Source organism: Aulonocara stuartgranti (genome assembly GCF_965226115.1).
Source record: "Aulonocara stuartgranti genome assembly, chromosome: 22".
NCBI lineage: Eukaryota > Metazoa > Chordata > Actinopteri > Cichliformes > Cichlidae > Aulonocara > Aulonocara stuartgranti.
Window position 1 is genome coordinate 12,960,273 of NC_138957.1, and position 26,520 is coordinate 12,986,792.

The following is a 26,520-nucleotide window of genomic DNA, read 5'->3' on the forward strand; positions in this document are numbered from 1 at the left end:
AAGTGAAACTAAATGAGCAACAGATGTTTTATTATAAGCCACTTACGATATAGTCATCCACCCTCCCAAACAGAAAAGAACGCAGTTCTCTAAAACAGTAGATTTTAAAGTTTTATACATAAATCTCACATAAGACTTATTTTAACATAATATCACTTAATCAAGGCGTGTCTTTTGATTTGGTAAAAATAATAATAATAATGTGGTACATGTTGTATGTGAAATGTCAACCTGCCACCTGCAATTCATACTCAAAATACATTAAGAAGTCTGTCTACACATAAACTTCTGTGTGTGTGTGTGTGTGTGTGTGCGTGCGTGCGTGCGTGCGTGCGTGCGTGCGTGCGTGCGTGCGTGTGTGTGTGTGTGTGTGTGTGTGTCTTTTCGTTCTTTCTTAATGGGACAGCCAGGCTAAGTCCTATGGGGAAAAAAGGATCACAGAATGTAATTTCCATTACTTTCCAGTAGCTGTGTTTTCAGTTCGGTGCAGTTATACAAGCAGTTTAAAAATTGAGTCACAGAGCAGCTCACAGATGTGACTATTCAATGGGATGAACACATTCACTTCAGCTCAAGTTTATTTATATAGCACCAAATCACAACAGTCGCTTCAAGGTGCTTTATACTGTGAGGTAAAGATTAAGCTTATCTTTGGCTTAACTTTTCTCTTCTAAAAAGCACACACAAAACATAAAATGCTGCAAGATATATGGGCTGCATACAATAAATCCAGCCCTGTTTGTACTGAGCAGTGCACCGAGCAGTCCCTCCGTTATTAATGAATGTCCTCCCCGAGGAAGATTGATGCATGCAGAGCAGGTTGCAATACAACGCAACAAAACCAACAGCAATTAAAAAAACAAAACAAAGAAACAAAAATTGTCATTCTGTACTTGCTCTCTTTTAGATTTGTGTAATACTGATTTATTATCAAACCAGATTACCTGCCGTTCTTTGCATGTGTGAGCAAACTGCCCTTTGAAACGGACTTAAAATGCCGACATAGCAACTGCAGTAATGTAGGCGCACACACAGTTTGCCTCATTGCCTTACTGATACAATGATACTCACAGCTGCTTAGGTGCCCGCTGCAAAGAGGTCAAAGATTCAGAGAAGCAAACTGCCGAGTATGCACCAACAATAAAATATTATTACTTTATTTTATTTGCATTGTCACGGTCCTATTAGATGCATTCAGTGTAATTGTGATTTATCGGTTATGTCAGAACTGTGTGCAGATTTGAATAAAAAGTGCTGAATCACAGTGAGTTTCACTTCTCAGGGCGTCGTTCACCAGCAGCAGCAGCAGCAAAACAATGAACTACTGCAGGAATCAGTTCAATATAACCACAATTCATTTTTACTCTTTTCCTTTTTCTAATCAATCGTTACTGATATGCAACAGTTATTAGCAATAAAATGTTCAGAGAATTAACTCCAAATAGCGACACGATCCCTAACCACACAGGAGAAGGCAGTAACACTCAAACTTTCATATCCCACTACAAAGTTAAGTGTTTAATGTTTAGTCACATTTTTCCCATCTAGCCTGAGATTTTTTTTCTGCCTTCAGATCAAAGACTTTCTGAGAAAAGCAAGACTAGTCACCTCTCCTCCAAATGCCTTTGGTGAAATTTGGGACTAGAGTCCTATTTAAAGACAAATCACGCAGAAATGGTTAATAAATCAGATTTTTTTAAAAGTGTCACATAAGGTTGACATGACACCAAGTTTAAACTTCATAAGTGTCATTTATCTTGCCTGCCAAAGATTGACAGATCTTTGGCTTGTTTCCAGGAATCGTGACAAAGCCGACTGGCGCTATAAAGCCTGGGCTTTCACCCACTCCAGCTTCAGTCTTAAACATTCCTCGACTTTACCTGTCAAGCGCTTCACTCTGAAATCATGGCCAAGGACATGACTCTGCTGTGGGGCTCCGGATCTCCTCCCTGCTGGAGGATAATGATCGCTCTGGAGGAGAAGAACCTGCAAGGATACAACCAAAAACTGCTCTCCTTTGAGAAGGGGGAGCACAAGTCAAAGGAAGTCATGGAGATCAACCCCAGGGGTCAGGTAGGTTCATATCACACTATGTAAACACTCATATTTGAAATCTGCATTTGTTTTCCTGAAATTGAGAAAAAGGAGTATTCACTTGGCATTCACAAAGTGTTTATGGTTTGCACTGTCTCTTAAAGCTTCCTGCCTTCAAATGTGGGGATGTACCCCTCAACGAGTCCTGTGCTGCATGCTTTCATCTGGAGGTGAGAACTCAAATGATGACTTGAATCTGAATGTTATGTCTCCACAGAGTTTCTAGTTTGGAGAACTATTTGTGATTATATGTTAAACAATGCGTTGTACAAACAGACACCCCACACCACAGAGGTAAAAAAACTAGGAAATTAAAAAGAATAATTAATGTCTCCTCCAACAGTGCAAGTACAAGACGCAGGGAACCAAGCTGATCCCTGACTGCGAGGTTGGGAGAGCGCAGATATTGCAGCGTGTGTTTGAGGTTAACGCGCTCGTTGAGAAATCATGTAAGTTTGTTCTGACGCACTTCTGATCCTGAACTCTCTTCATCACAGTGTGTGTACCCCGAACAACGTTAGAACCACAGGGATTTAGTGATTCTGTAAAGGATATATCAAGGCTGCTAAATCTCTTTCTGTGTGACCTGGCTGATGTTGCCATTCAGAGGTCTGTGCTCTGGGATTTTGAACTGCGGAACTTGGCAACACTAAAAACCCATGTTGATGTTTGTTAATCCTGCCAGTGATCACATGCTCAGCCAAGATTTTGCATGTAAAGTAATTGACTTGTCATGAGATTTGGCACTTTAGCACCTTGGCACAATATAAAATTCAGTTTTTTGCTTTTTACACATTTCCAGCAAGCGTTATCTACTACAACTGGATGGTCCCAGAGGGAGAGAGACACGACTCTGCCGTTAAGAGAAACAAAGAGGCTCTGACCGCTGAGTTGAAGCTGTGGGAGGGATACCTGCAGGTGTGTGAATGACCTGTGTGCACGCGATCTCAACGACTAAACTAAACCCAGAATACAAACGTTGGAAATTCATAGGAGTAGATTTTAAACCTTGCCAGAAATAAGCTGGTCCATAAATTTCTTTTTAGGTTTTGTTGTTTTAGCCACACATAGTGTTGGGGAGTAATGGAATACATGACATTTAAAATACAAATTATGAGTAACTGTATTAAAAAGGCAGTATTCAGAATACAGTTACTTTGTTGAAATAAATGGATTACACGGCCTTCTTTTCCTGTTTCATATGTTAAGCTATGCCCTCTCTATTTTTGATAATTCCACGCCAGTGGAAACCCAAACAAAAAACGCATTAAGAAGCTCAAATGCCTGTGTCTATATCTCGCGGCCCATGTCACTTCTACTTGCAGCCCGCATAATGACGTGACAAAATATTTTTAAAAATTATTGTTCAAAAATATAAAAATTATTTTATATGATGGCAATAGGCAGATTGTTACAGGCATAGCCCTAAGGCATAGGTGTCAAACTCTGGCCCGCGGGCCAAATTTGGCCCGCAGCCTAATTACATTTGGCCCGCGAAGCCATACCAAGTTACTATTAGAGCTGGCCTACTGGTATTATACAGCTAATATATATATTGTTTAGTATTAAGCTTTGCTTGTTCCATATTCAGTTTTTCAGCAAAACGTGTTTTAGTCCATAAGAAAAGATTCATTCTTATATCTGGAGGAATAAATAACACATGTGCTCCAGAATTACAAAGTAAATAGGTGCTCTGGAAAAAGTAGTGTTTTCTCTTTGAATAAAAACATTTAATCTTTGCAGGATAGGAGTGATGAGGCTTCATTTTAGTTCCCTTTAAGAAAATCCTTAAACAGTAGCATAAATGTAAATATGAGGTATAATTAAAGCAGAAGAAGTAGATGTAAAACAGCTGCATGGTGATTAGCAGTGTAGCATGACAGCAATAAGGCTTATATCACAAAATCAATCTTGCCTTTGAATTTAAGAATATAATTGAGATTGAATATTTATTAAGTCAAATGTTAACCATCTATCATAGTTAAATGATCTATATTATATGTGATTTCTAGGTTTTTACCCTCCACAACATTTTTCTTCTTTTATTTTTAGGCCTCGAGCGGTTTCATTGTAGGAAAGGACTTTTCCTTGGCCGACGTGGTTGTTTACCCAACCGTTGCCTATCTCTTCCACTACGGGTAAGAGGACTAAATGACCAGACACATGAATGAATAGAATAATAGTAGAAATGAATTCACACTGACTTTCTTCTTTCCTGTAGGCTTTCTGAACAGCGTTACCCCAAACTGGCAGAATACTATAAAGGTCTGATGAACAGACCCAGCATCAAAGCCAGCTGGCCTCCTACTTGGAAGAACGCACCGAAACAGGAAACACTGAAAGACATCTGAGATTCAGGCGCTCATTTGTTACCACTCCTTGCACTGCACTAGTGATTCATATGCATTTTTTAAAATATAATTTGTGACAATAATGTGTGATTATTACTGTGCTTTGACCAAAATAAGCAATAAAAACTGAGTTTATATTTTATAGCTCATCTGTGTTTTGTTTCTTTGCAGTGGGGATATTTATTGTTAATATAATGTTAACCAAAATCAAACTTTAGGTTTGATGTTTGGATATCAAGTTAAGAATCTGCATTACACCCTTCCATCAGCTTTGCAGAGAGGTTACTTCACCCAGCTATAAATCTTTGTGTTTTGGAAATGAAAAAGCTTCTCAGACCATAAGGGCTATCAGAACCTTTTACCTTTTTTATTAAAAGAAAGAAAGAAAGTGAACTTGGGGAAAGGCAGTGGCACAAGGTTTGTCTGTGGGTATCTGTGTGCACACTTGTGTGAACACCTCCCAATGCACCAAAGGCTCCTGGGCAAGGGCCTGGCCTCAGTGCATACACCAACCCACAACCCCGGTGGCACACCAGCCAGGACCCAAGTCCCACAGGCCAACCAAAACCTCAGCCCATAAGGTCGCCCCGGACAGATTTTATTTTTGCAGTTCACACTGACAGTCTTAGCAATGCATGAGGAGGCGAGAGCCATGTGGACTATGTTTATCCGAAATTGTAGATTTCAGACACTTTGATAAGTCTTCACATATCTGGCACCAAAACTTTTGATGGACAGAACCAAAGAGCGTGACAATAACACCAGACGGCTAAACGGTCTTCAGAGCAGACTGAAGCGCTACGGAAAGTGGCAAGATCCGCAGCGGAGGAACGGACGCCCTCGTCAAGCAATCGTGGTGTACTGACTGTAAGATCATTTCAAACTACTGAAAATGTGGAATTTCTGACTCCAAGGCTAATGCCGTTTTATTTGCCCAGAGAACTGCAGTGCATCATTGTGAGTGTCGTGTATATCCCTCCTCTGCTAAGGAGGAGGCTGCACTGAAGGAGATGTACGACATGATCAACGAGCACGAAAATAAACACCCAAACGCTGCTGTAATTGTTTATGGGAAACTCATTGTAATCTCAGGAAAACTATGCCTAAACTGCATCAGTTTGTTACCTTCCCCACCAGGGGAAATAAAATACTGGATCACTGCTACAGCAATATCAGAAATGCCTTCTCAGCTCAACCAAAACCTAATTTCGGAAAGTTTGACCACCTGGCAATCCGGCTAAAACCCACCTATAACAAAAAGCTCAAGACAAACCCAGTCACAGTCAGGACTATTAACACCTGGACTGACAGTGCAAAAGCCAGCCTGCAGGGCTGCTTAGAGACCACAGACTGGAGCATCTTCAAAGGAGCAGCATCTTGTGGACAACTTTCTTGTCTATGGTGAGGAAAACGACCTCATCTTCAATATGGACAAGATCAAGGAATTAATACTGGACATCAGGAAAAAACCCCCCTCCCCTGCAGCCTCTTATCGTCAAAGTGACAGAGGTGGAGAGGGCCAACGGCCACAGATTCCTGGGACTGCAGGTTGCATCAGACCTGAGCTGGACTCTCAACACCACAGCAACAGTGAGAAAAGCCCAGCAAAGGCTTTATTTCATTCAGCTGCTCAGGAAAGCAGCCGAATGACACAAAACAAAACAGAAACCCCCAGGAGTCCAAACACAAAATGTTCACAAAGGCAGTGGAGCTCGAAAAAACAGAGTCCAAAACATAGTTCAGAGGGGCAACCCGGAGGCCAATCAGCACAACAGTCCATCACTGAACAGTTCTGGAAGCCAACCGTGCCAAAGGCAGTGGCAGCATAGAAGCGGTTCAGGAGACTGACCACTACGTCAATGGAGGCTACGGAGCAGATCAGCAGGCCTACCCGGCAGGCGGTGATGCTGGCGACATCCTTCAGGAGGCCTGCCACGGGTCCGGTGGCAGCAAAACAGTTCAGGAGGCCGCCCATGATGGCGAAGATGCCCAGCTGATGGCCTGGAAAGTGGCCAGTGCCGACGAGGTTCTGGCAAAGGACATGGACGTGCAGACTGAGCAGAAACTGATGGTGGCGTGGCAGCCGCAGGACCAGACAAGGCAGGACCAGACGAGGCAGGACCAGGACCGTTCAGCAGCGAAGATAGGCTGCTGAATGGGCCCCTCGGACCCTCCAGCAAAGGCAGACGACTGGAAGGGCCCCTTGGACCCTCCAGTGGAGGCAGATGGCTGGACAGGCCCCTCAGACCTTCCAGCTGGAACGTAAACTGGCAGGTGAAGGGACCTCCTGAACAGGACAGAACCAGCAGGTGAAGGGACCTTCAGCAGGATCAGAACGGAACCAGCAGGCTGAGATACCTCTGGCAAACACAAAGCAGGCTGGAGCTGCGCAGGGCTTTTACTCTGCTCTGGCAACGACAGCAGGGTGCAGTCCTCAGCTGGCTTCTTAGCCTCCAGGGGTCCAGAGTCGGCTAAGGGTTGAAACTCAGTCTCTGGGGAAGCCCTGGAGAGAGTTACTGTCTCCAAGCAGGCCACCTTTTGAGGAACGAAATAGTCTTAACAGGTTTGTCTCTCTGCTTTGAATTAGTGGTTGCAAAACAGTCCTTTACGGATTGTATTGACATAATTTGCTGTACAGGAGGAGCAGATGAAGGTGATCGCTGAATAGGTGGTGGAGTAAATAGCCGAACTGATGGCTGAGCTAATGCATGACCTGCAACCTGAGCAGGTAACTGAGCAAGAAACTGAACCGGCCATGTTTCTGACGTCACTACAGCATTTCCGCCTGCTGTATTGTGGAGAAATCTACTCAAGGCTTTATTTATTTTCTAATGTGTGCCTCCTCAACTTTTCTGTCCTCTTTCCTCCAGCCTGTGATCCAGAAAGGCTATGCCATTTTTAAGGATGCTTTAATTCCTAAAACAAATGTGGGAATTGCCAGAGGAGAAATTATTGAGAATACTACGCTGTTTCCTTTGCGAAATCGTTTTATCTTTGAAAAGAAGTGTGGCACACACGGAAAACAATTTGTTCCCGCTGAATATAAAACCTCACTGCCCTCTGCTGCTGGATTCTCTTTTTTCACCATGTGGACTCAGCCTAGAGAGAAAACAGAAAACACGGTGACCTGTGTGTGTGCGTGTGTGTGCGTGTGTGTGCGTGCGTGTGTGTTGGTGTAAAGACAAGGTGAGTCTTGTTTCCATTGAAAATCTTCATAGTGTAAGTGATCTGTCAAGTTTAAAAAATGGAAACTCACTGCAAGGACAGAACAGTCATATTGAGGCCAGAGTTCAGAGAAGAACAGCTTGACACATTTGATCTGAGAGGAACAGCAACTAATGTAACCACACGTTACAACCAAGGTTTGCAGAAGATCGTCTTTGAACTCCCCAACACGCCCAGCCTTGAAGTTGAATTCATTTCATTTAAAATTTCCTCTTTATTTATGTACAAAAAACATACAGATCCAGCATCCCAAGCAGCTGGCCTCCTGCTAGGAAGGACACTGTTGGAGTGAGACTTTTAAAGGCATCTTCGACTGAGCTAACTTTTCCTGCTGTCTGCGCTGCTCTGCAGTGACTTTGTCACATTTGTTATTTGAGACACCCACCTTACATTCATCCTGCACCTGTGCAGTCTTGACAGAAGGGGACATTAAATGAAAATGTTCTTGTTTTTATGATTACTGCTGAGATGTCCCTTTTGATGTGATTAAAGAAATAATGTGGTACATGTTCTAATGTGAAATATCAACCTGTCACCCACAATTCATACTCACAATACATCAGGAAGTCTGTCTACAGACACAAACAAACTTCTACGTGTGTGTTTGTGTGTGTGTTTTCTTTCTTTCTTAATGGGAGAGCCAGCTTAAGTCCTATGGGGAAAAAAAGGATCACAAAAAGTCATTTCCATTATTTTCCAGTAGCTGTTTCTGCAGAGTGCACAGGAAAGGTTATCTGTGCAGTTATACAAGCAGTTTATAAATGTAAACTATGCTCAACCACTTCACTGTTGGAGAAAAGCTTTTTTAAAAAGACATAGTCGAGTCACATAGCAGCTTACAGGTGTGGCTATTCAGTGACATAAGCACATTCACTTCAGTTCAACTTTATTTATATAGCACCAAATCACAACAGTTGCCTCAAGGGGCTTTATACTGTGAGGTAAAGATCTGAAATAACACAGAGAAAACAATCAACCCCAACAATCAGACGGCCCTTTCACAACACAGTCCCTTTCACTATGTGGTGCCGTTTGTAAAGTGAAACACGCTGAAATTAACGGCAACATTTCTCCACATTTAGCTCAAATCTTTACAAAAACATGTTTTTTTCGAGTCATTTTTTACAACAATTAGTAAAATATTTGTAACTTTTTATATTTAAAACACAATTTTAAATGTTAAATCTACATGTTCTCTGTCAGCACTCTCACTCTAACCCAACAGAGCTTTGGATTAACTGATGGCTGTTCTGGAAACTTTTAGAACAACCTGATGATAATGTATTACTCATTATGTTTATTTGGGGTTTAATGCAACTGCAATTAAAACATTTATGATCGTAGTAATTAAACCAGCAGCCTGTGGTTTACTTGGGCATGCTAACCTCTGTGCTTTGTCCTACTTTACTCTGCCTACAGTTGCATTGCAGGTTAGAACAAGCCTTGAAACATGTGTGTGTGAACTTGTGGCTAAAGATAAATATCAGTACACACAAAACTTCTAAATACTTTGCTGCCATCTCAGCATACTGACACAAACATATGGGAAGAAATCTGTGCCATCAACAACTGAATTTGAATAAGTTAAATTTGAATTTGAATTGCTCGGATTGAATGTGAATTGTAACTTGAATAAATGCTTTTAAAAACTGAATATGAATTAGCCTAATTTGAAATTCAATTTATTGGTTTGAAAATGATCATCACTGAACTGAAATTGAATTTTATAGTTTGAAAATGAATGTATGTATTACATGTATAAGAACAAGCGTCATGTTAACAAATGATAGCCGTACAGTAACTTTTATGCTTATTGTAGCTGTTAGCTAAAAACGCTAATTTAACGTAGTTTGCCCTTAATTCAGCTTTGACAAACAAATATGATCGACTGTTTCTAGTAGAATTCCAAAGTTGTCATCTTGTACCCTGTCAGAGCCCTGTATGCTTGCAGAGACCCCTACAGTAGGGAAACATCAAAACGGTGTCCAAACCTTTGTATTTTAGCTTTATTTATGTCTTACACAGCATCCCTTATACATGTAATACATTTATTACCAACCTGAGAGTTTATCCGCTGGTCAATCGACATGATGAATGACTTCTGAAGTCTTAATTCAGCTCAAGACGCTGTAGATTCCCGTCAGTAACACTTTCCGTCCGCTAGTAAAACGTAGTTCTATTAATCTGCGCTCGATTACTCTTGAACCAGAACCGGATGTAAGTCCCCAAAAAACTGAATTTTGGAACTGAAATTGAATTGTAGAACTGAAACTGAATGGTGAGAAGTGAATCTGAAATTATTCGAGAGCTAAATTTTTAAACAATAAAATACAATTACAAAGCAAATGAATTCATTTTCAAACTATAAAATTCAATTTTAGTTCAAATTAGGCTAATTCATATTCAGTTTTTAAAAGCATTTATTCAAGTTACAATTCACGTTAAATCCGAGCAATTCAAATTCGAATTTAACTTATTCAAATTCATTTTCTGATGGCACAGATTTCTCTCATACAAACACAGACCACATGATTGTTGCAATGTCACTTCATGAAAAAGCCTCACTAAAACAAAAGTGGGAGGAGTCATGAGCGAGTATCGCAGTCATGTACAAGTTATGAATTTAGTTTAAGCTGTGTACTAGAATACATTGAGTTTACATGCTTAAATACAGGAACTCTCTCATAACCTTATGAGTAGTTTTGCTTGATATTCCAAAATAAAAGTAAAATATTGGGATTTTTTTTTTCAAAATACTTCAAAAAAACTTTTCTTTTCTAAACACCAAACACAAAAACATAACGTTCCGTTATTAATGAATGTTCGGAGTGAAAGGGAGAACAAACATGCACGAGGGTGATTGATGCATGCGGAACAGGTTCAACATGACAAAACCAACAGCATTTAAAGAGAGAGAGAGAGAGAGAGAGAGAGAGAGAGAGAGAGCGCATTTATCATTCTGTACATGCTGCCTTTGTTATTTTTGTAATACCGATTTATTATCAAACCGGATTCACTACTGTTCTTTGCATGCACGAACAAACTGCCCTTTGAAACGGACTCAAAATGCCGACATAGCAACTGCAGTAATGTAGGCGCACACACAGTTTGCGTCATTGCCTTACTGATACAATGATATTCACAGCTGCTTATGTGCCCGCTGCAAAGAGGTCAAAGATTCAGAGAAGCAAACTGCCGAGTATGCACCAACAGTTTAATCAGTCATACACATTTTATTTTATTTGCATTACGGTCCTATTAGATGCATTCAGTGTAATTGTGATTTATCGGTCATGTCAGAACTGTGTGCAGATTTGAATACAAAGTGTTGAATCACCGCGGGTTTCACTTCTCAGGGCGTCGTTCACCAGCAACAGCAGGAGCAAAACAACGAACTACTGCAGGAATCGTTGAATTATTGATATGCAACAGTTATTAGCGATAAAAGGTTTAACTGCAAAAAGCTGCAAGAGCCCTAACCACACGGGCGCATAGCAGTAACACTCTAACTTCCACTATATCCTTCTTTTATTGTGTCTTAGAAAAATGTTCCACCCGTTAATGTTAAGGTTTTTTTTTTTTTTGTTTTGTTTTTCCTGACTCGCTGGAGTTTTTTCATGTTTCCTCTTTCCCATGTACACTCACATTCTTTGGCCGCCTTCGGATCAAAGAGTTTCTATAAAAAGCAAGAGAAGTCACCTCTCCTCCACACGTCTTTTGTAGTACTTGTGGCTGCATTCTATTTTAAAGACAATTCACACTGAAATGGTTACTAAATCTCACTTTATCTTGTTTTTTGAATACACATCTTAAATATTCATCAGGATCAGGTTGACGTCATGTCGTGTTTAACCTTTACGGGCATTAGCTATCTTGGTGTGACAGCTCTTTGGCTGGAGCACAGAAATGGGATGGGGCTTTGTTCCAGGAAACCTGACATAGAGGACTGGAGCTATAAAGCCAGCCTTTTCATCGACTGCAGCTCCAGTCTTCAACCTTCCTCAACTTCAGCTGTTAGGTTAAGCGCTTCACTCTGAAATCATGGCCAAGGACATGACTCTGCTGTGGGGCTCTGGATCTCCTCCCTGCTGGAGGATAATGATCGCTCTGGAGGAGAAGAACCTGCAAGGATACAACCAAAAACTGCTCTCCTTTGAGAAGGGGGAGCACAAGTCAAAGGAAGTCATGGACATTAACCCCAGGGGTCAGGTAGGTTCATATCACACTATGTAAACACTCTCATATCTGAAATCAGCATTTGTCTTCCTGAAATGGAGTAAATGGAGTATTCACTTGGCATTCACAAATAAGAAGACTTGAACCAAACAAAGTGTTTATGGTTTTCCTTGCACTGTCTCTTAAAGCTTCCTGCCTTCAAATGTGGGGACAAAATCATCAATGAGTCCTGCGGTGTATGCTTCTTCTTAGAGGTGAGAACTCTGAATCTGGCCCTACTTGAAATGCTATGTTGCCATGGAGTTCCTAGGTAGCAGAGCTGCTTGTGATTATATTTTTAACAGTGCGTTGTAAAAACAGACACACTATACCACAGATGTAAAGAACGAGAGCTTCTTGCTGTTTTTTTTCCCCCAACAGTCCAAGTACAAGTCACAGGGAACCAAGCTGATCCCCGACTGCGATGCGGAACAAGCATTGATGTTCCAGCGTGTGTTTGAGGTTAACACATTCGGAGACAAAATGGGTATGTTAGTTCAGAGATGCAGAATATGTCTCAGTTTTGTTTTGCCGTGCAGTGACATAACTGTTGAAACCTGAACTTCCTTCATCACAGTGTGTGTACCCCAAACAACATTAGAACCACAGGGATTTAGTGAGTCTGTAAAGGATATATCAAGGCTGCTAAATCTCTTTCTGTGTGACCTGGCTGATGTTGCCATTCAGAGGTCTGTGCTCTGGGATTTTGAACTGCTGTACTTGGCAACACCACACTAACAACTGTCACTTGTCTTCAGCAACCAACCCTCCTCAGCTTCCCCTTGAGACCTTTAGTTGTTCAAAACACACTGCAGACACTAATGATCTGTGCATTCACATAATTAAGCCATAAGAAATCCCTTAGTCCATTTCTCTGGTGAGCAACTCTCATAACAGACACTGATGTTAACAGGTCACATGTTAATCCCACCAGTGATCACATGCTCAGACTAGCTTTGCATGTAAAGTCACTTGTTTGTCATGCGATTTGGTACTCGTAAAATTCCCTGCTGGTGTGTGGGTAGATTTTATTTAGGTTTTGTAGAGATACACTTTAATAATTATATGTCAGGTTTTGTTGGTTTATTTTTTTTGTGTGTTATATTTTTCTAGGAAATGTTATCTACTACAACTGGAAGGTCCCAGAGGGAGAGAGACACGACTCTGCCATTAAGAGAAACAAAGAAGCTCTGACCGCTGAGGTCAAGCTTTGGGAGGGATACCTGCAGAAGGTATGTGAATGACGTGTATGCCTACAGTCTGTCGTGCTAAACTAAAACTCAGAATATTTCTACCAGTTTTTTCTAAAACAATTTTTAAAAATGAGGTAAAATAACAAAAGGTTTTGAAATGGTGTGCATTAACAGCATTAACACTACTATCCTGGTCAGCAAGCTGTAAAAGAACAATTTAGCTCTTCAGACTTTAGCCCTTAAGGGTGTTACACAAAATTCTATGTGTTAATTATTGATCTTTAGACATCCATGTAGTTCTACTTGAACAAGGCCATGCTGGTAGTTTGAATCAGTCTGCAGTGCTAATCTTCATGTCTGTAGAATAAAGCAAGCCTTATTCATCAAAGTCAATCTTGCCTTGGTTTTTAAGGAAACATAATCAATGCAGAACATTTATTAAGCCAGGCTATAACCCCCTGTGATGGCTATTTTTCTATTTTTATTTTACTTAGTGTGCTTTCTAGCTTTTTTTCCAATTTTTTCTTACATAACTACTTCTCCTTTTCTTTTTAGACATCAGGCGGTTTCCTGGCAGGAAAGAACTTTTCCCTGGCCGATGTGATTGTTTTTCCAGCCATTGCTTATCTCTACCGCTTTGGGTAAGTGGACTAAATGACCAGAAACATCTCTTAGCAGCCTGGCTAGATGATTGGATGTAATAAAAATAGCAATGAACTCACTCCAGCTTTTTTCTTTCCTGCAGGCTTTCTGAAGAGCGGTACCCAAAACTGACAGAATACTATAAAAATCTGATGAACAGACCCAGCATCAAAGCCACCTGGCCTCCTACTTGGAAGGAGACACCAGGACAGGACATACTTAAAGACATCTGAGATTCAGATGCTCTTTGGTTAACCAGCTAACGTTTCCTGTTGTGTTTTTCATGTATTTCCAGTTGTTGTACTGCTCTATCCTTTCATATTTTTTAACATCATTTGTTTCTGAAACTGTCTGATTCTCATTGTGATGTGAACAAACAGCAATAAAAAAAGTTTCAGTTTTGTCTGCTTTATTAATATCATATTATTGACCACAAAAGACCTATTAGAGTTTATTTTAGGTTTTCACACCTTTCACTGCAGATTTTATGTTTGGATGCACTTTTCAAGAAAACTGACATGATCCTTCCTGCAACTTCTGTAGAGAAAGAGAGACAGCTCACTAGACTCAGCTAAATAATTGTTTCTGAACAATTTTTATTCAGATTGTAAATATTTCTTTTCATAATGGACTCAAGCAAAGAACAAGCAAAGATCTCAAATTAAGAGCAACTTGATTTATTGGGTTCACCATGGGGATTTTGCTAAAGAGAATATTTACTGGGAGAGTGAGTATTTTCTCCAGGTTTGGTTATAGACTATCAATTCTATCAAGGTGTAGTTCAGAAAATTCAGGGCCCATAAATACTCGGTTGACCTAAAAGGGAGTTGTTTCCTTTTCCTCTTTTTAATGTGTCTCTTATGAGCCAGCAAGTTTGTTTTCCCCAAACAAGAAGGAGCTCATGAGCTTTCTGTGTTTTTTGGGGTGTTGCCATAATGGCGAGTATTCTTCACACGCTGAGGCTGATTATGGGGTTCCACAGGGTTCTATGCCAGGACCATTTCTATTCCTATTATCCAGGCTTCATTTAGGCACTATTGTCAGATGGCATAATATACATTTTACCAGCTTTATTTACCTATGAAGCCATATGATGCAGTCCAGTTAGTTAGTTAAACTCCAAGAATGTTTTGAAGACATTAGCTGGGACTACAATAAGAGAACATATATCTATTCCGTCAGCTTCTCTTGGTTTTCTGTTAAATTGAGAATGAATTTTAAAATCCTTTAACTTACATAAAAGGTCTTAGATAGTCACGTATCATTTCATAGTTTCATACTATCCCAACATAACATTTTTTTCAGACTCCTGGTTTACTTGTCATTCCTACAGTATGCAAAAGTAGAACGGGTGGCAGCACCTTCAGCTTTCAGGGCCCTGCTCTGGAACCAGCTCCCAGTTTGCATTGGCTGTCACTGTTTGGTTGCTGTCATAGAACTGAAGGCTAAAATCAAATATGAGTGGTCATCTTGTCAGCGTGCTTTTGACACTGTTAAAGCTATCTGGTTTCTCCTATTGTCCCAGGACCATGGTGACTGAAAGTGATACAGGGGCAGGTCTGAAAGTGATACAGGGGCAGGTGGTGGCTTGCTTCAACTGTCACCCAAACCATAGATTCGTATATCAAGAAAACGTTGTGGCCCATGCTTCAATTAGAGCATGCTGTTCTTGAGTTCATACTCTTGGTTTTGTATGTTGCCTTCTACGTCCCCCCCTCCCCCCCAGTTACTTCAGAAAATACCAACACAATATCATCTAAACTCTAAGTTTGTGTTCATGGTAGCTGTACATAAAGCTGGCTGTGCTTTTGAGAGAAGGACATTGCATGTTAGTTTTTATATTTTACACAAGAGAGTTTCAAAGACAAAAGCAGTTAAACTTTGATTAGAAAAGTCTAGATTTGTCAGTCAGTGCTTTTTAAAGTGCTCTACACTATTACTGATGCAAATGGTTTGAAAGGAAAGGAAAGAATAAACAGGCAAAACTGCGTCTTTCTGGACTTTCTGGACTTCCTAGAGTTCAGCTTTGGAGTTTTGATGGAGTGGTGGAGGCTATTTTTTTAAACACCATACCTATGTTTCCCTCCAGTGTTCATCATCATCTCGTATATCGTCTGGGTAGATTGACTGATTGATTGAGTGATTAGCTGATTGATAACATAAATTTCTTGTTCTGTCTAACATATAAGTGTCACATTAAATTCAGTTGATCTGACATAAACATACGTTTTAAATCTAAAGAACGTTTGAAGAATTTTTATCAAGTGCACTTCCACCTTTTTGTGTTGAGAAACATCACATGGAAATTATTTGAGTATTACAAGTAATTTTAAGTGACACTATTAGAGTTACATTTTAAGTTTGATAAAGTTTAGTTTCAGCCAAATAATTGGTTTCATTTTTTCAGTTACATTCCATTTAAACTTTGTCATTTAAATGGATATAATTTGGATACAATGTATACAATTTGTAAAGAAAAGTTCAGCATATTTTCATTGGAAATTTCATTTAAAATCTGCATAGTGTAACTGATCTGTAAGTTTAACTGTTTGACAACAGACTAGGCTACGGTGGCTCGTGAAGGATTACATTTCAGAATTTGCAGTGTGTGGACAGATAATGTTCAAAAGTGGTTGCTTACATGCACAATTGTTTAAATACATATATTTTTGATTTTTAAAAGAAAACTAGTAATTCAGGTTAAATCCAGAAAACATGTTATGTTTATTAATCTGTTAAAGCCACACTTTTTGTAATTTGATGACAGCTGTACTTCCGGTGTCTAATTCGCAATGTTGTTAATTTTGTGTTGTTATATTGCCTGCTCATCCTAAAGTTACCAAAGCCACCAATGCTCTGTCAAGTTTCACTGTTAAAAACTGTTTTTGGAGGTATCTATATGTGTGCACATATATGACTGAGACACGGTCAGCATGGGTTATCATTTATTTTATTTATTTATTTATTTTTTGCCTGTCCCATATGGTTTTTTAGCCGTCAGAATTGATGTCTGAAAGGCAACAAAGATACCTAATGGATTTACTTTGCCAAGTGGATCATCACGGCCTTGCTGTTTTGGTCCATTTGATCGACCTTTGCTGTTATTATTTATTTTATTTTATTTTATTTTATTTTATTTTATTTTATTTTATTTTATTTTATTTTATTTTCAGTTGTCACAGATGGGACAGACATGACTGGGGGATAGGAAAGGGAGAAAGAAAGATGAAGGAACAAAACACAGAGGGGAAGAGGGACAGTGAGAAAGGGCACTTAAAAAGAAAAAAAATCTCACGGATCACCTGTTGAGAGAAAGAAAAGAGAAAAAGAGAAAACAAGTAAAAAGAGGGAGCAACATAATAAACACAGCACTATCGCATTAATCTAGCTAACAGTAAATAACAGTAAATACTAAATATTGAATGTTGTTATGCAGCACGCAGGACCGACAGCGCACAATGTGCTTTGAGGTAGCAGCCAAGAAAGGTGTCGTTTGTGTCTGTGTACACCTGTGTGCACACCTGTGTGTATCAGCGTGCTTGTATTCAAAAGGTTTCTCCACGTAATGATCTGCTAGATGGTCTGGGGAGCCATAGCCCCGTCCCCCAGGGCATGAAGCAGGTATGGAGGAGACTTAGGCCCCAGACATCCAGAGGCCCCAGAGTGCGAGAGCCCAAGGAGGACCACCAGGGGGGCAACTGTGCCACCCTCCTGGGAAGAGCTGAGGAGAGTCCCAAACGAGAGGTCACCCAGCAGCCACTGAGCAGAAGCCAGAAGGGGCTGCAGTGGTGTGCCCGCAGGCTCTGCCCGCAGCGAGCTGTGCCAAAGCCACAGGCCCAGAGGCCGAAGGCCTGAGGGCCCCCCACATCCCCGAAGAGGCCCGACCGAGCCACGGGCGCCACCAACACACTGACACCTGAGGCCATTGGCCACCAGCAGGGAGTGTGGTGAGGGGAGATAGTCCTGAGATGTTGCCAGAGAGGTGGAGTCTGAGATCCGACCTGACATATAGAAACAGACAAACAGGCACACGCAGACACAAACGTGCATTCCTACCCTTATGCACACATATACAAATACTCAGCACTCACACAACGTAAAGACAGACACAAATGGACATTGTACACACAATCACGCTCCCCAAACATACTCTCTACCTCAGGTCCAGGTCCAGATGCTACCCTTTCCCCCGGGGTGGAGACAAGCAGGCCGCCCCCTGCATCCCAGATCCCAATTGGAGGCCAACACCTCAGTCCAGCCCCTCTGCCCCGATGGCTAACAGAGAACGGGGTGTGGGAAGACCCCATACCTCCCTCCGTCCGCTCATGTGTAGTTTTGCCGCGTGTTGTTCTAGAGTGCATTTAAAACACGGGAGGGCATGGTGTTTCCTGCCAGAAAGCAGCAGGTGTCCGCATGGCCCCTCCCGAGAACTCTTAATGTCTACATGCATTGAGAGGTCGGCACTGGCGCCAGTGGGTTATCATTTGTACATAAAGGAAGGACACATGATCCCAATGTTTCCCTCTAACATGTCACTGCGGCAATTTCTATCTAAAAAGCCGTGGCAAGCAAATGTGAGTTTTCAAAATTCTAACCAAGGCAAGAAAGAAAGATGGGACCAACAGGAGGCAAACAATTACCATCAACAAACCAAAACACCAAACAAAGGATCAAATCCGCATGTAAAGTAAGTGGGAGCAACTTTCACTGACCACACCTGGAAGGCTACTACCAGCTGGCGCACTAGAAAACCACCAGTGACAGGATTAAATCATAAACCTGTTCAAAAATCTATTCTAAGATGTCGAATACAGATGGAAAAAAAAAATAATGCAAAAAAAATTAATGTTGGTAAATTAATATCAAAGGAAGAGCTAATCAGCTGCAGATTAGCTGTGAGGTCACATTGATAACTTGCCGTGTTTCAGTTAGTGCACTGCATTCCTCTGCACAAAGCAGCCTTCCTCTCTTTTTAGCTTTTCTAAGCAGCTAGTCCTTTGTGTACACAAGCTGTTTTACTCATTCCAGATGTTCGACCCACTGTGTGTGGGGGATCAAAAAACAAAACAAAACAAAATTGGAATAATATCTTATCACTGTATGAGCCATGTTGCAATTGTAATTACATGTAGCCCTGAATATCAAAGAAAAACTGAGGAGCACTGTTACATTTGACAGCATTACACGGCAGTAGTTGGGCTTTAATGAAACAATTTATGATGCAGCTGTTCCACGCTCCCCAAGTGGCCTTCGTTCACATGCCAGGTAGGAAGGACTAAGAGCCAAGGAGAGAAGACAAGGAGACAAATCAAGTGTGTGCAAACTGAGAAATAGGAAAGGAGGTGAGACTGTGGTGCTCCAAGCTACTGAGTCAAAACTCTTTTAAATTCATTTTAGTGCTTTGTTGGTTATTCTGTTATACTCTTGTATGTCATTGTTTCCTGAGTGTTTCCTTTCTGATAATGTTATCAACTGTTATCAAACATAAAGATGTTTAAATTCTGACACGAAAAGGCAGAAAAACCTTAAACTGTGCAAGACACATAACAGCAAAACATGCAAGGTTTCTTGCGGGCAGGACTATGACATTAACCACCTATGTTAACATTTCTTTGTGTGGGAATCTCCAGACATAACACCAGTCTGTCTTTCTACAGTTGGAGTCCTTTGTATCGTTCAACAGGATTATATAATGATAAGAGTACAACATCACTGCCCTCTGCTGATGGATTCACTTCATTCATCGGGCACTGATCCTGTTAGTATCTGTGATTGCATTTCAGTTTGTGTGTTGTTTGTTCTCTGCATTTGGAAAAGTCAGTGTCTGAAAGTAAAGAGCAATAAACTAAATTCTGCAGTTTTCTACTTAAACATTCATACACGCTTTTCAGTATGAACCCAAAATCAGCCTGTACACATGGGAGGCCAGCTTCATTTATGGAATATGGCAACAACCAAAGCTAGACACAATAATCAAAGCACATGATAAATTTTCACTTTGGTAAATGCCAACATAAAATTATCTAAACTCTAGTTGTAGGGCAGGTTATTGACTGTGCCAGAGATTGGCTGTGCAAATAGATCCGATTGCAAAATTGCCCTTTGGATGGCTCAAAGGACCATTTTCTATTTGCACAGCCTTTTCGTTAAATGTAGTCGTGTTTGATGAGTTTCATTTCCTCTGATGTTAAACGTTAAAGATGATAACACATTTGATCTTCGTTGGTCTTCTCTCCCTCCTCAGCTCTTCTTTATGTCAAGGTATGATGCACTATGCAATATATTGTTATGACAGGGCTAAACGTATGCAACTACCTGTTCATGTACCATTATGCTTTTTTTGGCACTTTTGTGTGGTTAAATGTTTGTGATATATGAACAACGTCTTTGTACATGTAAATGTTTCCTTAAATATTTCCCTTTTCTGTTCTTCAGCATGTAATCCAAATATTCTGTTGAACATGGATTTCCCGGGAAATGACATAACATTTCTCTACTCCCCTGATGTTAACCACTGTCAGCTCCTGTGCACCCAGCACCCCTCTTGCCTCTTCTTTAGCTTTATTCGTGCTGATTGGACCCACGATGACAGGTATGACTGGCACAAATGAGTTGCAATATATACACGTACTTATCCAGGTCCATCTTGCAGTGGCAGGTTGTAAGGTGCAGCAGTCTAAGCAACACCACCAAAGTGTTCCCAAACAAGGCGACGAGTTCCTTCCAAATGACCTTTCTCTGCACCGTATCTCTAAAGTTGAGCTGAACTAATTTCTGCTTCTTGTATCTGTGATCTACTCCTGGTCCTGGGTGAGAGTGAGAAGTTAGATTGACAAAAATCAAAATCACCTTTGTGCTTGTTTCTCTTTCACCACAAAATTCAACAGACTGTGCTCTCCAGTTCCATGGCATATACTTTTTTGAGTGAGGAGGTTGATCCCCTTGAAGTTTGAACACACCATCCCTCCAGTCTGCCAATCCAGAGGCACTCTCCCCAACTTCCACGAGATGTTACAGAGCTGTCCCACACTGTATACCAGTATACTCACCCATGGTTACTGCCTCTCACTGATGGCAACTTAAGATTTCACAGAGTTCAGCCAAAAGTCTAAAGACCCATATCCAGCTATAGGAAGCACAGTATGTCATGTTATTTCAGGATCTGTTATATATGTGTTATATTGGTTTTACTATGGCTCCTTCCACTTGTCGGTCTCTGCAGGCACTTCTACTGCTACCTAAAGTCCACTCCCTCAGGAGAGCCCAGTGCTCAGACTCCAGTACAGGGTGTCACTTCTGGTTTTTCTCTAAAATCCTGCAGCCCAGGCCCACGTAGGCTTACAACCATTAATAAACCATTTTAAAAATTAAGCAATTCATGAAGTATGTTCACCTCCAGTTTACCTTTCTCTATGCATGTTTCTATTGTTTGAAACAGAACCTTGCCTGTCTGAGCTGTACCAAAACATGGACTTTATCGGGGGAGACTACAGGTCCTTGTTCACAGGTGACCACAAGGAGTGCCAGCGAGTGTGCACTCAGGACCCTGCGTGTCAGTTCTTCACTTTTGTAAAACAGAATTTCTCAAATAGTAAAGTCAGGTAAATTTGAGTTAGGATAGTGTATTTATTTTAAACATGTTTCCATATTTATTTATTGTTTAACCACAAAAGATTTGTCCTACACCTCTGCATTTCCCAAAGTTCATCTTATTGCATTTTATTGCGTCACATCTTGTTTTTTTAAACTGCATGTCCATGTTTGTCCATGATATTTTGCACTCTAACAGCAAAGGAGAATATGATTTCTTGTTCTGTTTAAGGTATAAGTGTTACCTAAAATTCAGTTGGACTGTACCAAGGACTCCTGTTATTGAAAGAAAAGCTGATGTAACATCTGGATTCTCCCAAAAAACAAACCAAACTCAGCACTTTGACAAAGGTACATAGACCTAGTTGTAGCTTTCGGCCCACTTCCTGTTTGTTGCCTGTGTGTTTTCCTAATGTAAGTAAGTAAAATGTATTTATATGGGCCTTTTAAGACTAGAATCTATTACAAAGTGCTTCACATGGGAATATAAAAGCATATCAAACAAAACAAATGTCTTTCCTCTTTTGTATTCAGTATGTCAGAGAAAGCTTTTTCCAAACACTGACATCCCAGGAAGTGACATTGAGTCTCTGCCTGCTGCCTCTCCTGAACACTGTCAGACTCTGTGCTCAACTCATCCGCGCTGCACCTACTTCACTTATAACAGGTAGTTGTTTGTGTTTCAGACAACGTCTCATCTGAGAGTGAAACAAATATCTTATGTGTTTTTCTTTTTCTTTCATGTCTAACAGGCAGTGTAATAAAACTGTACTTAAGTGCAGAATTATAGCTCTACAGCTCTACATTATATGCAAACATTTAGACCCTCTTACACATTTTGATTTTAAGGCTTTTTGATTTTATTTGTTTGTTTTTTAGGAATACCTTTGTTTGTTACCTGAAGGAAAACACACATGAAATAGTCACCAGGGCAGATACAAGCACTTCAGGGCTACCACACCGTTCCTGTCAGCTTGACGACAGTGAGTAGCGCAAATCAACCTGTAATGCTCCGCATGAACGTGTTTGTGAGCGAACAGTTACTGAACAGCATACAGTGTTGTGAAAAGTATTTGGCCCCTACCTGATTTCTCATTTTTCTGAATATTTCACAGTCTTACATGTTTTAGATCATCAAACAAATTTAAAAAGTAGACAAATAAATGTGGGTGAATACTGAATTATATCACTGTTACATAAATGTTCAATTTATTGGAACCTGGAACACCTTAAGAAACACTCAATCAGGCAGTTCCTGGAGGATGAAGTAATTGATTCCCCCACCTCTAGGGCATTATGGTTCAGTCCCACATTGTCAGGTTGCACTGGTCCAGATCCCGGACGAGATACCCCAGGACACCATCGACTGTCTCATAAGTATGATTAGACATGCATGCCCTGATGTGGTTAGGCCGCTTCAGAACAGGCTTAGGCATGCACGTCTAGGGGCCAAACAAACTACTAAGGAGGATTTTGAGGTCATACAAGTATAGATCTGACATCACTGAAATCTGATTTGTTTTGAAAGTGTTTCTTTAGCTTCAAACAAAACAGAAATATGTATGTGGGGTAATCGGGTTGTTAGTTTTTAACTGTTGCAAATCGGCAACGCCTGCCTCGAGAGGGTTAATGTAAAAATTAGTATTTCAGACATGATGACAAACCAAATCTATGTCATTTTCCTCTAATACAACATGTGGATGTGAGACAATCATCTTTTGGGCTTTGTTCTGTAAAGGTAGCCTAATATTGTTAAAGACACTGTAATTATGCACAGGAATATTTTATGTGTCCATCCCTTCAGCACAGTGACATGTGTTTCTGCTAACAGACTGGGCCAGAGTGGCTTATGAAGGAGTAGATTTCAATGGTTCTGACATTCGCTATGAGTTGATGGATGATGCAGACACATGCCAGAAGACATGCACTGAGGACCCTCACTGCCAGTTCTACACCTACGTTGATGAAACCTTCTTTGATCGCAGTTATCGGTGAAGTATTACGAATACTTCTGTGCACACTTTAAACTAGTAATTCACGTCGCACCCAGAAACCACGTCACATTTATTAATCTGTTGTATTCACACTTTTTGTAATCTGATGACAACTATATCTCCAGTCTCTAATTTAAACTGTTGGGTTTTGTACTGTAGGCGTCGCTGCTACCTGAAGCGTGTCATCACCATCCCTGCTCCTCCCAAAGTCATCGAAGTCACCAATGTTGTGTCGGGTTTCTCCCTTAAAAACTGCCCATAGACTCAGGGATCTACTTGTAACATGTGTGAAATTAAGTTTGAAGACTTCACAGCTCTCAGTGGGATTTTTGTGGAACCTAAATAAATCATTTCAAACATGAGCTGTCTGTCTGACATGTTTATTAAACAAATATGTCCACTTTAGTCTCATCTGACCAAAAGGAAAATGTTCCAGAAATTTTTGTTTGTTTAGATGCAACACAGCTAACCTAACCTAAAATGTGCTGCTATGTTCTTTTTAGCCACTTGTTCAGTTTTTTGTGATTGTGCTGACATGAACTTTAACATTTAAAATGTTAACTGAGGCCTTTGCAATCTATAAATGAACTCTTGGGTTTTATGTTTTGTTTGGGTTTTCTCAAAGGATTGCACGTTCTGTGTTTAGGGCGAATTTGCTGGAATCTCTGCTCCTGGGAGGATTATGGTTTTGTATTAACACACATGTACATGCTCCAGCCCCAACAAGCTCCCAAAACTTCTGCCCGGGTAATTAGTTGCCACACAAGACACAATAAAAGGGGTTCTTACAGCAGTTTAATGACATACAGAGAACATTCAGAAAGGAGAAAAAAGCAAAAACATACTATGGAAAATATGTACAGGACATTTGGCAGTGGCTCTGGCTACAAAAGAAAGGAGAAAACAAAGGAGAAACAAAGCAAATTAATGCCAAGCCCAGACCACCAAATCATAATGGGATATCTCTACACATGTGAGGACATGGCAGTCTCTAGCCACATGATCTCTAACACCAACAGCTACATAAACATATACACCGGCCTCTTTAAAATATTGCCTGAAAATTGCAGAGCAAGCCCACCTCCAGCTTAAATAAACATGACACAAACCATAGACCAAGATGGCAAAATTTGTAAAGAATAACCACTCCTCTTTGCAATGCTTCCACCTTGTGGCGGATGTTTGTAACCTCAAGTGAATACTTTACACCATGGACGAAGAAAGAACATGTTTATCGGCATCCTAACATCTCAAGAGAAACTTTGTAGTCCAGACGGGACTCAGCGTTAACAGCGTTAACAGTCAAATGCTCCCAGATACACACATTTCTCTGTGTTCTAGTAAATGTACCCGTCTTGTTTTAAATTTGGAGGACTTTCTTCTAAACATCAGGAGTTGAACCACTTTGCAGTAACAGGTGTAATGGAAACTGCTGTCGGGGCTACAGCACTATGTTCACATAAAATCAGCTAAAATTGTGGTTTTAAAGTTCATGCAACAAATATAATGTCCACTATCCTGAACAAACAGTGACGTGAACAGAGAATATACGTGCAAGGTGGCAATTCTGGATGAACATTGTTTTAATGAATTTTAACTGTTTACAAATGTTTGTTGTTATATGTTTATAAATGATCAATTTTTGCATTGTGCAGTTTATTTGTTTTATTACATTTTGATAGAAGGAAATGAATCTTTGTCCCTACATGTTCTTCCTTTGCTTTTGCACCTTTGTAGTTTTGACAGCAGAGGTCACTAAATTAACTGCATAAACCACTGGTGCTCATACTGTGTTCAGTATAGACTTTGGACATTTACTTGCCAGTGGCTGTGCTAATCACTTTAATTTTCAGTGATCTTTTTAACGTTAGATTTATATGCTAGCACTACCATTATCTAATAAGTAAACCCTATTGGGTAAAAGTGTTATACAACGTCTGGGGATCCGAATGCTTCTTTAAACCTTTAAAACATGGGCCTGAGAACAGTACGGTGGTGCAGTGGTTTGAGGGTTAGGGTTAGCCTGGAAAAAGACTGTATAGTAAGGATGGACATGGCTATTACATTATCAGCTGGTTTGTAGTCGGTCCGCTTGTCAGTTTGATTTTCCTTCAAAAAATAAAGAACTGATGGCTTTTTCATTTTCTGTTCATTAGATAAATTTAAAGTTGAGTTTTTGGGGCCTTTTGTTTATAGTATTTGTCCGTCATTAGCTGACAGGCAGTTATTCACCCCAGATAAATTAGATGTGGGGTGAGACAGGAGGAATTTATCACTTGGAGTTCATGATAATCAGATTTATTTGATTTCAATGAGTGCAACAGCTGCCCCACAAAATCCTTAAGAAGTAACAATGGGCTGGGGTCGCCTAAGCTAATGTTAGCCACATATATTTAGTTATATATATATATATAAAATTATATAAAAATTTAAAAAATCAATAGTGATGCATGCATGTCATCTGCAGGCTGGCCATTAGAAAGACTGGCTTTTACTCCCCTGTCTATGGCACAGACAAACAAAAAATGAACCATGTTCCTATTCTCGGAAAATTATATCTATAGACATGTAATTAAAAAAAATCAGCTGTGATGCATTGATGTGGCTGAGTTTACTTTGTTCTCTCTCCGATTTGTTTCGGCCATCCTTCCTGCTTGCTGAACCCTCCTCTTTTCTTCACTGAGTTTGCACCGTGTCCTGTTGCCCTACATGCACACTCACATACACACAGCATTTCCCTCCTTCTTTCTCCAAAGTTTCCTTCCCTCCTTCCTTGCACATCCCTCCACCCTCACTCTCTCCCCTCCCCCGTGGGAAACCCAGCACAGTGTGACTGTGGTTGTCCTTCCTGGAAGCTGTGGTGGTGACTCTGGCTCCTCCACGCAGGGGCTAGAATAGTGCCAGCCAGCCTATGTGTGTCTGTGTTGTGTGTTGTCTGTATGCCTGAGTGCGTATCTGTGTGTGTATATGTGTATGTGTGTGCGTACACCCTCCACAAACATTCCACCACCACACTGTCCGTCGGTCCGACCGCCGGCCGGCATCGCACGAGAGCCACGCCGTCACCGCGGTTCAGTCCTGACGCCAGCCCTGAATACTCACATTACACAAACACATACACACACACGACCATGCACACTGCATAAACAAAACACTCAACAAAACACACACACACACACACACACAAAGAAGAAAGCGCAAGAGACTGGCTCGAGC

General features: G+C 40.6%; 3 protein-coding genes across 3 annotated transcripts; all 3 read left to right on the forward strand.

The window, feature by feature from the left end:
- The first annotated feature begins 1,874 nt into the window (after positions 1-1,874).
- LOC309698291 (glutathione S-transferase A-like) lies at positions 1,875-4,582 on the forward strand. The gene is made up of 6 exons (XM_082520629.1): positions 1,875-2,073; positions 2,199-2,264; positions 2,438-2,543; positions 2,897-3,012; positions 4,147-4,232; positions 4,316-4,582. Exons 1-6 carry the CDS (start codon positions 1,906-1,908, stop codon positions 4,443-4,445), a joined length of 672 nt encoding a protein of 223 aa, XP_082376755.1. The 5' UTR covers positions 1,875-1,905; the 3' UTR covers positions 4,446-4,582.
- A 7,004-nt stretch (positions 4,583-11,586) lies between these two features.
- LOC309699136 (glutathione S-transferase A-like) lies at positions 11,587-14,132 on the forward strand. The gene is made up of 6 exons (XM_082522010.1): positions 11,587-11,879; positions 12,035-12,100; positions 12,267-12,372; positions 12,999-13,117; positions 13,634-13,719; positions 13,824-14,132. Exons 1-6 carry the CDS (start codon positions 11,712-11,714, stop codon positions 13,951-13,953), a joined length of 675 nt encoding a protein of 224 aa, XP_082378136.1. The 5' UTR covers positions 11,587-11,711; the 3' UTR covers positions 13,954-14,132.
- A 5,771-nt stretch (positions 14,133-19,903) lies between these two features.
- On the forward strand, positions 19,904-23,666 carry LOC309699395 (coagulation factor XI-like). The gene is made up of 9 exons (XM_082522416.1): positions 19,904-19,981; positions 20,156-20,312; positions 20,943-21,052; positions 21,159-21,321; positions 21,543-21,661; positions 21,845-21,977; positions 22,190-22,293; positions 23,142-23,301; positions 23,464-23,666. The coding sequence occupies exons 1-9, from the start codon at positions 19,921-19,923 to the stop codon at positions 23,564-23,566; spliced, it is 1,110 nt and encodes a 369-aa protein (XP_082378542.1). The 5' UTR covers positions 19,904-19,920; the 3' UTR covers positions 23,567-23,666.
- The last annotated feature ends 2,854 nt before the right edge of the window (positions 23,667-26,520 follow it).

What these genes read in the sequence shown, in the direction of transcription:
- LOC309698291 (XM_082520629.1), top strand. Translation starts at nt 1,906, where the DNA reads ATGGCCAAGGACATGACTCTGCTGTGGGGCTCCGGATCTCCTCCCTGC. An exon ending in AGATCAACCCCAGGGGTCAG is followed by an intron (nt 2,074 to 2,198) that starts GTAGGTTCATAT and finishes TGTCTCTTAAAG; the next exon opens with CTTCCTGCCTTCAAATGTGG. An exon ending in TGTGGGAGGGATACCTGCAG is followed by an intron (nt 3,013 to 4,146) that starts GTGTGTGAATGA and finishes TTTTATTTTTAG; the next exon opens with GCCTCGAGCGGTTTCATTGT.
- LOC309699136 (XM_082522010.1), top strand. Translation starts at nt 11,712, where the DNA reads ATGGCCAAGGACATGACTCTGCTGTGGGGCTCTGGATCTCCTCCCTGC. An exon ending in GGGAGGGATACCTGCAGAAG is followed by an intron (nt 13,118 to 13,633) that starts GTATGTGAATGA and finishes TTTTCTTTTTAG; the next exon opens with ACATCAGGCGGTTTCCTGGC. An exon ending in GCTTATCTCTACCGCTTTGG is followed by an intron (nt 13,720 to 13,823) that starts GTAAGTGGACTA and finishes TCTTTCCTGCAG; the next exon opens with GCTTTCTGAAGAGCGGTACC.
- LOC309699395 (XM_082522416.1), top strand. Translation starts at nt 19,921, where the DNA reads ATGATAACACATTTGATCTTCGTTGGTCTTCTCTCCCTCCTCAGCTCT. An exon ending in GATTGGACCCACGATGACAG is followed by an intron (nt 20,313 to 20,942) that starts GTATGACTGGCA and finishes CGGTCTCTGCAG; the next exon opens with GCACTTCTACTGCTACCTAA. An exon ending in ATCCTGCAGCCCAGGCCCAC is followed by an intron (nt 21,053 to 21,158) that starts GTAGGCTTACAA and finishes TGTTTGAAACAG; the next exon opens with AACCTTGCCTGTCTGAGCTG.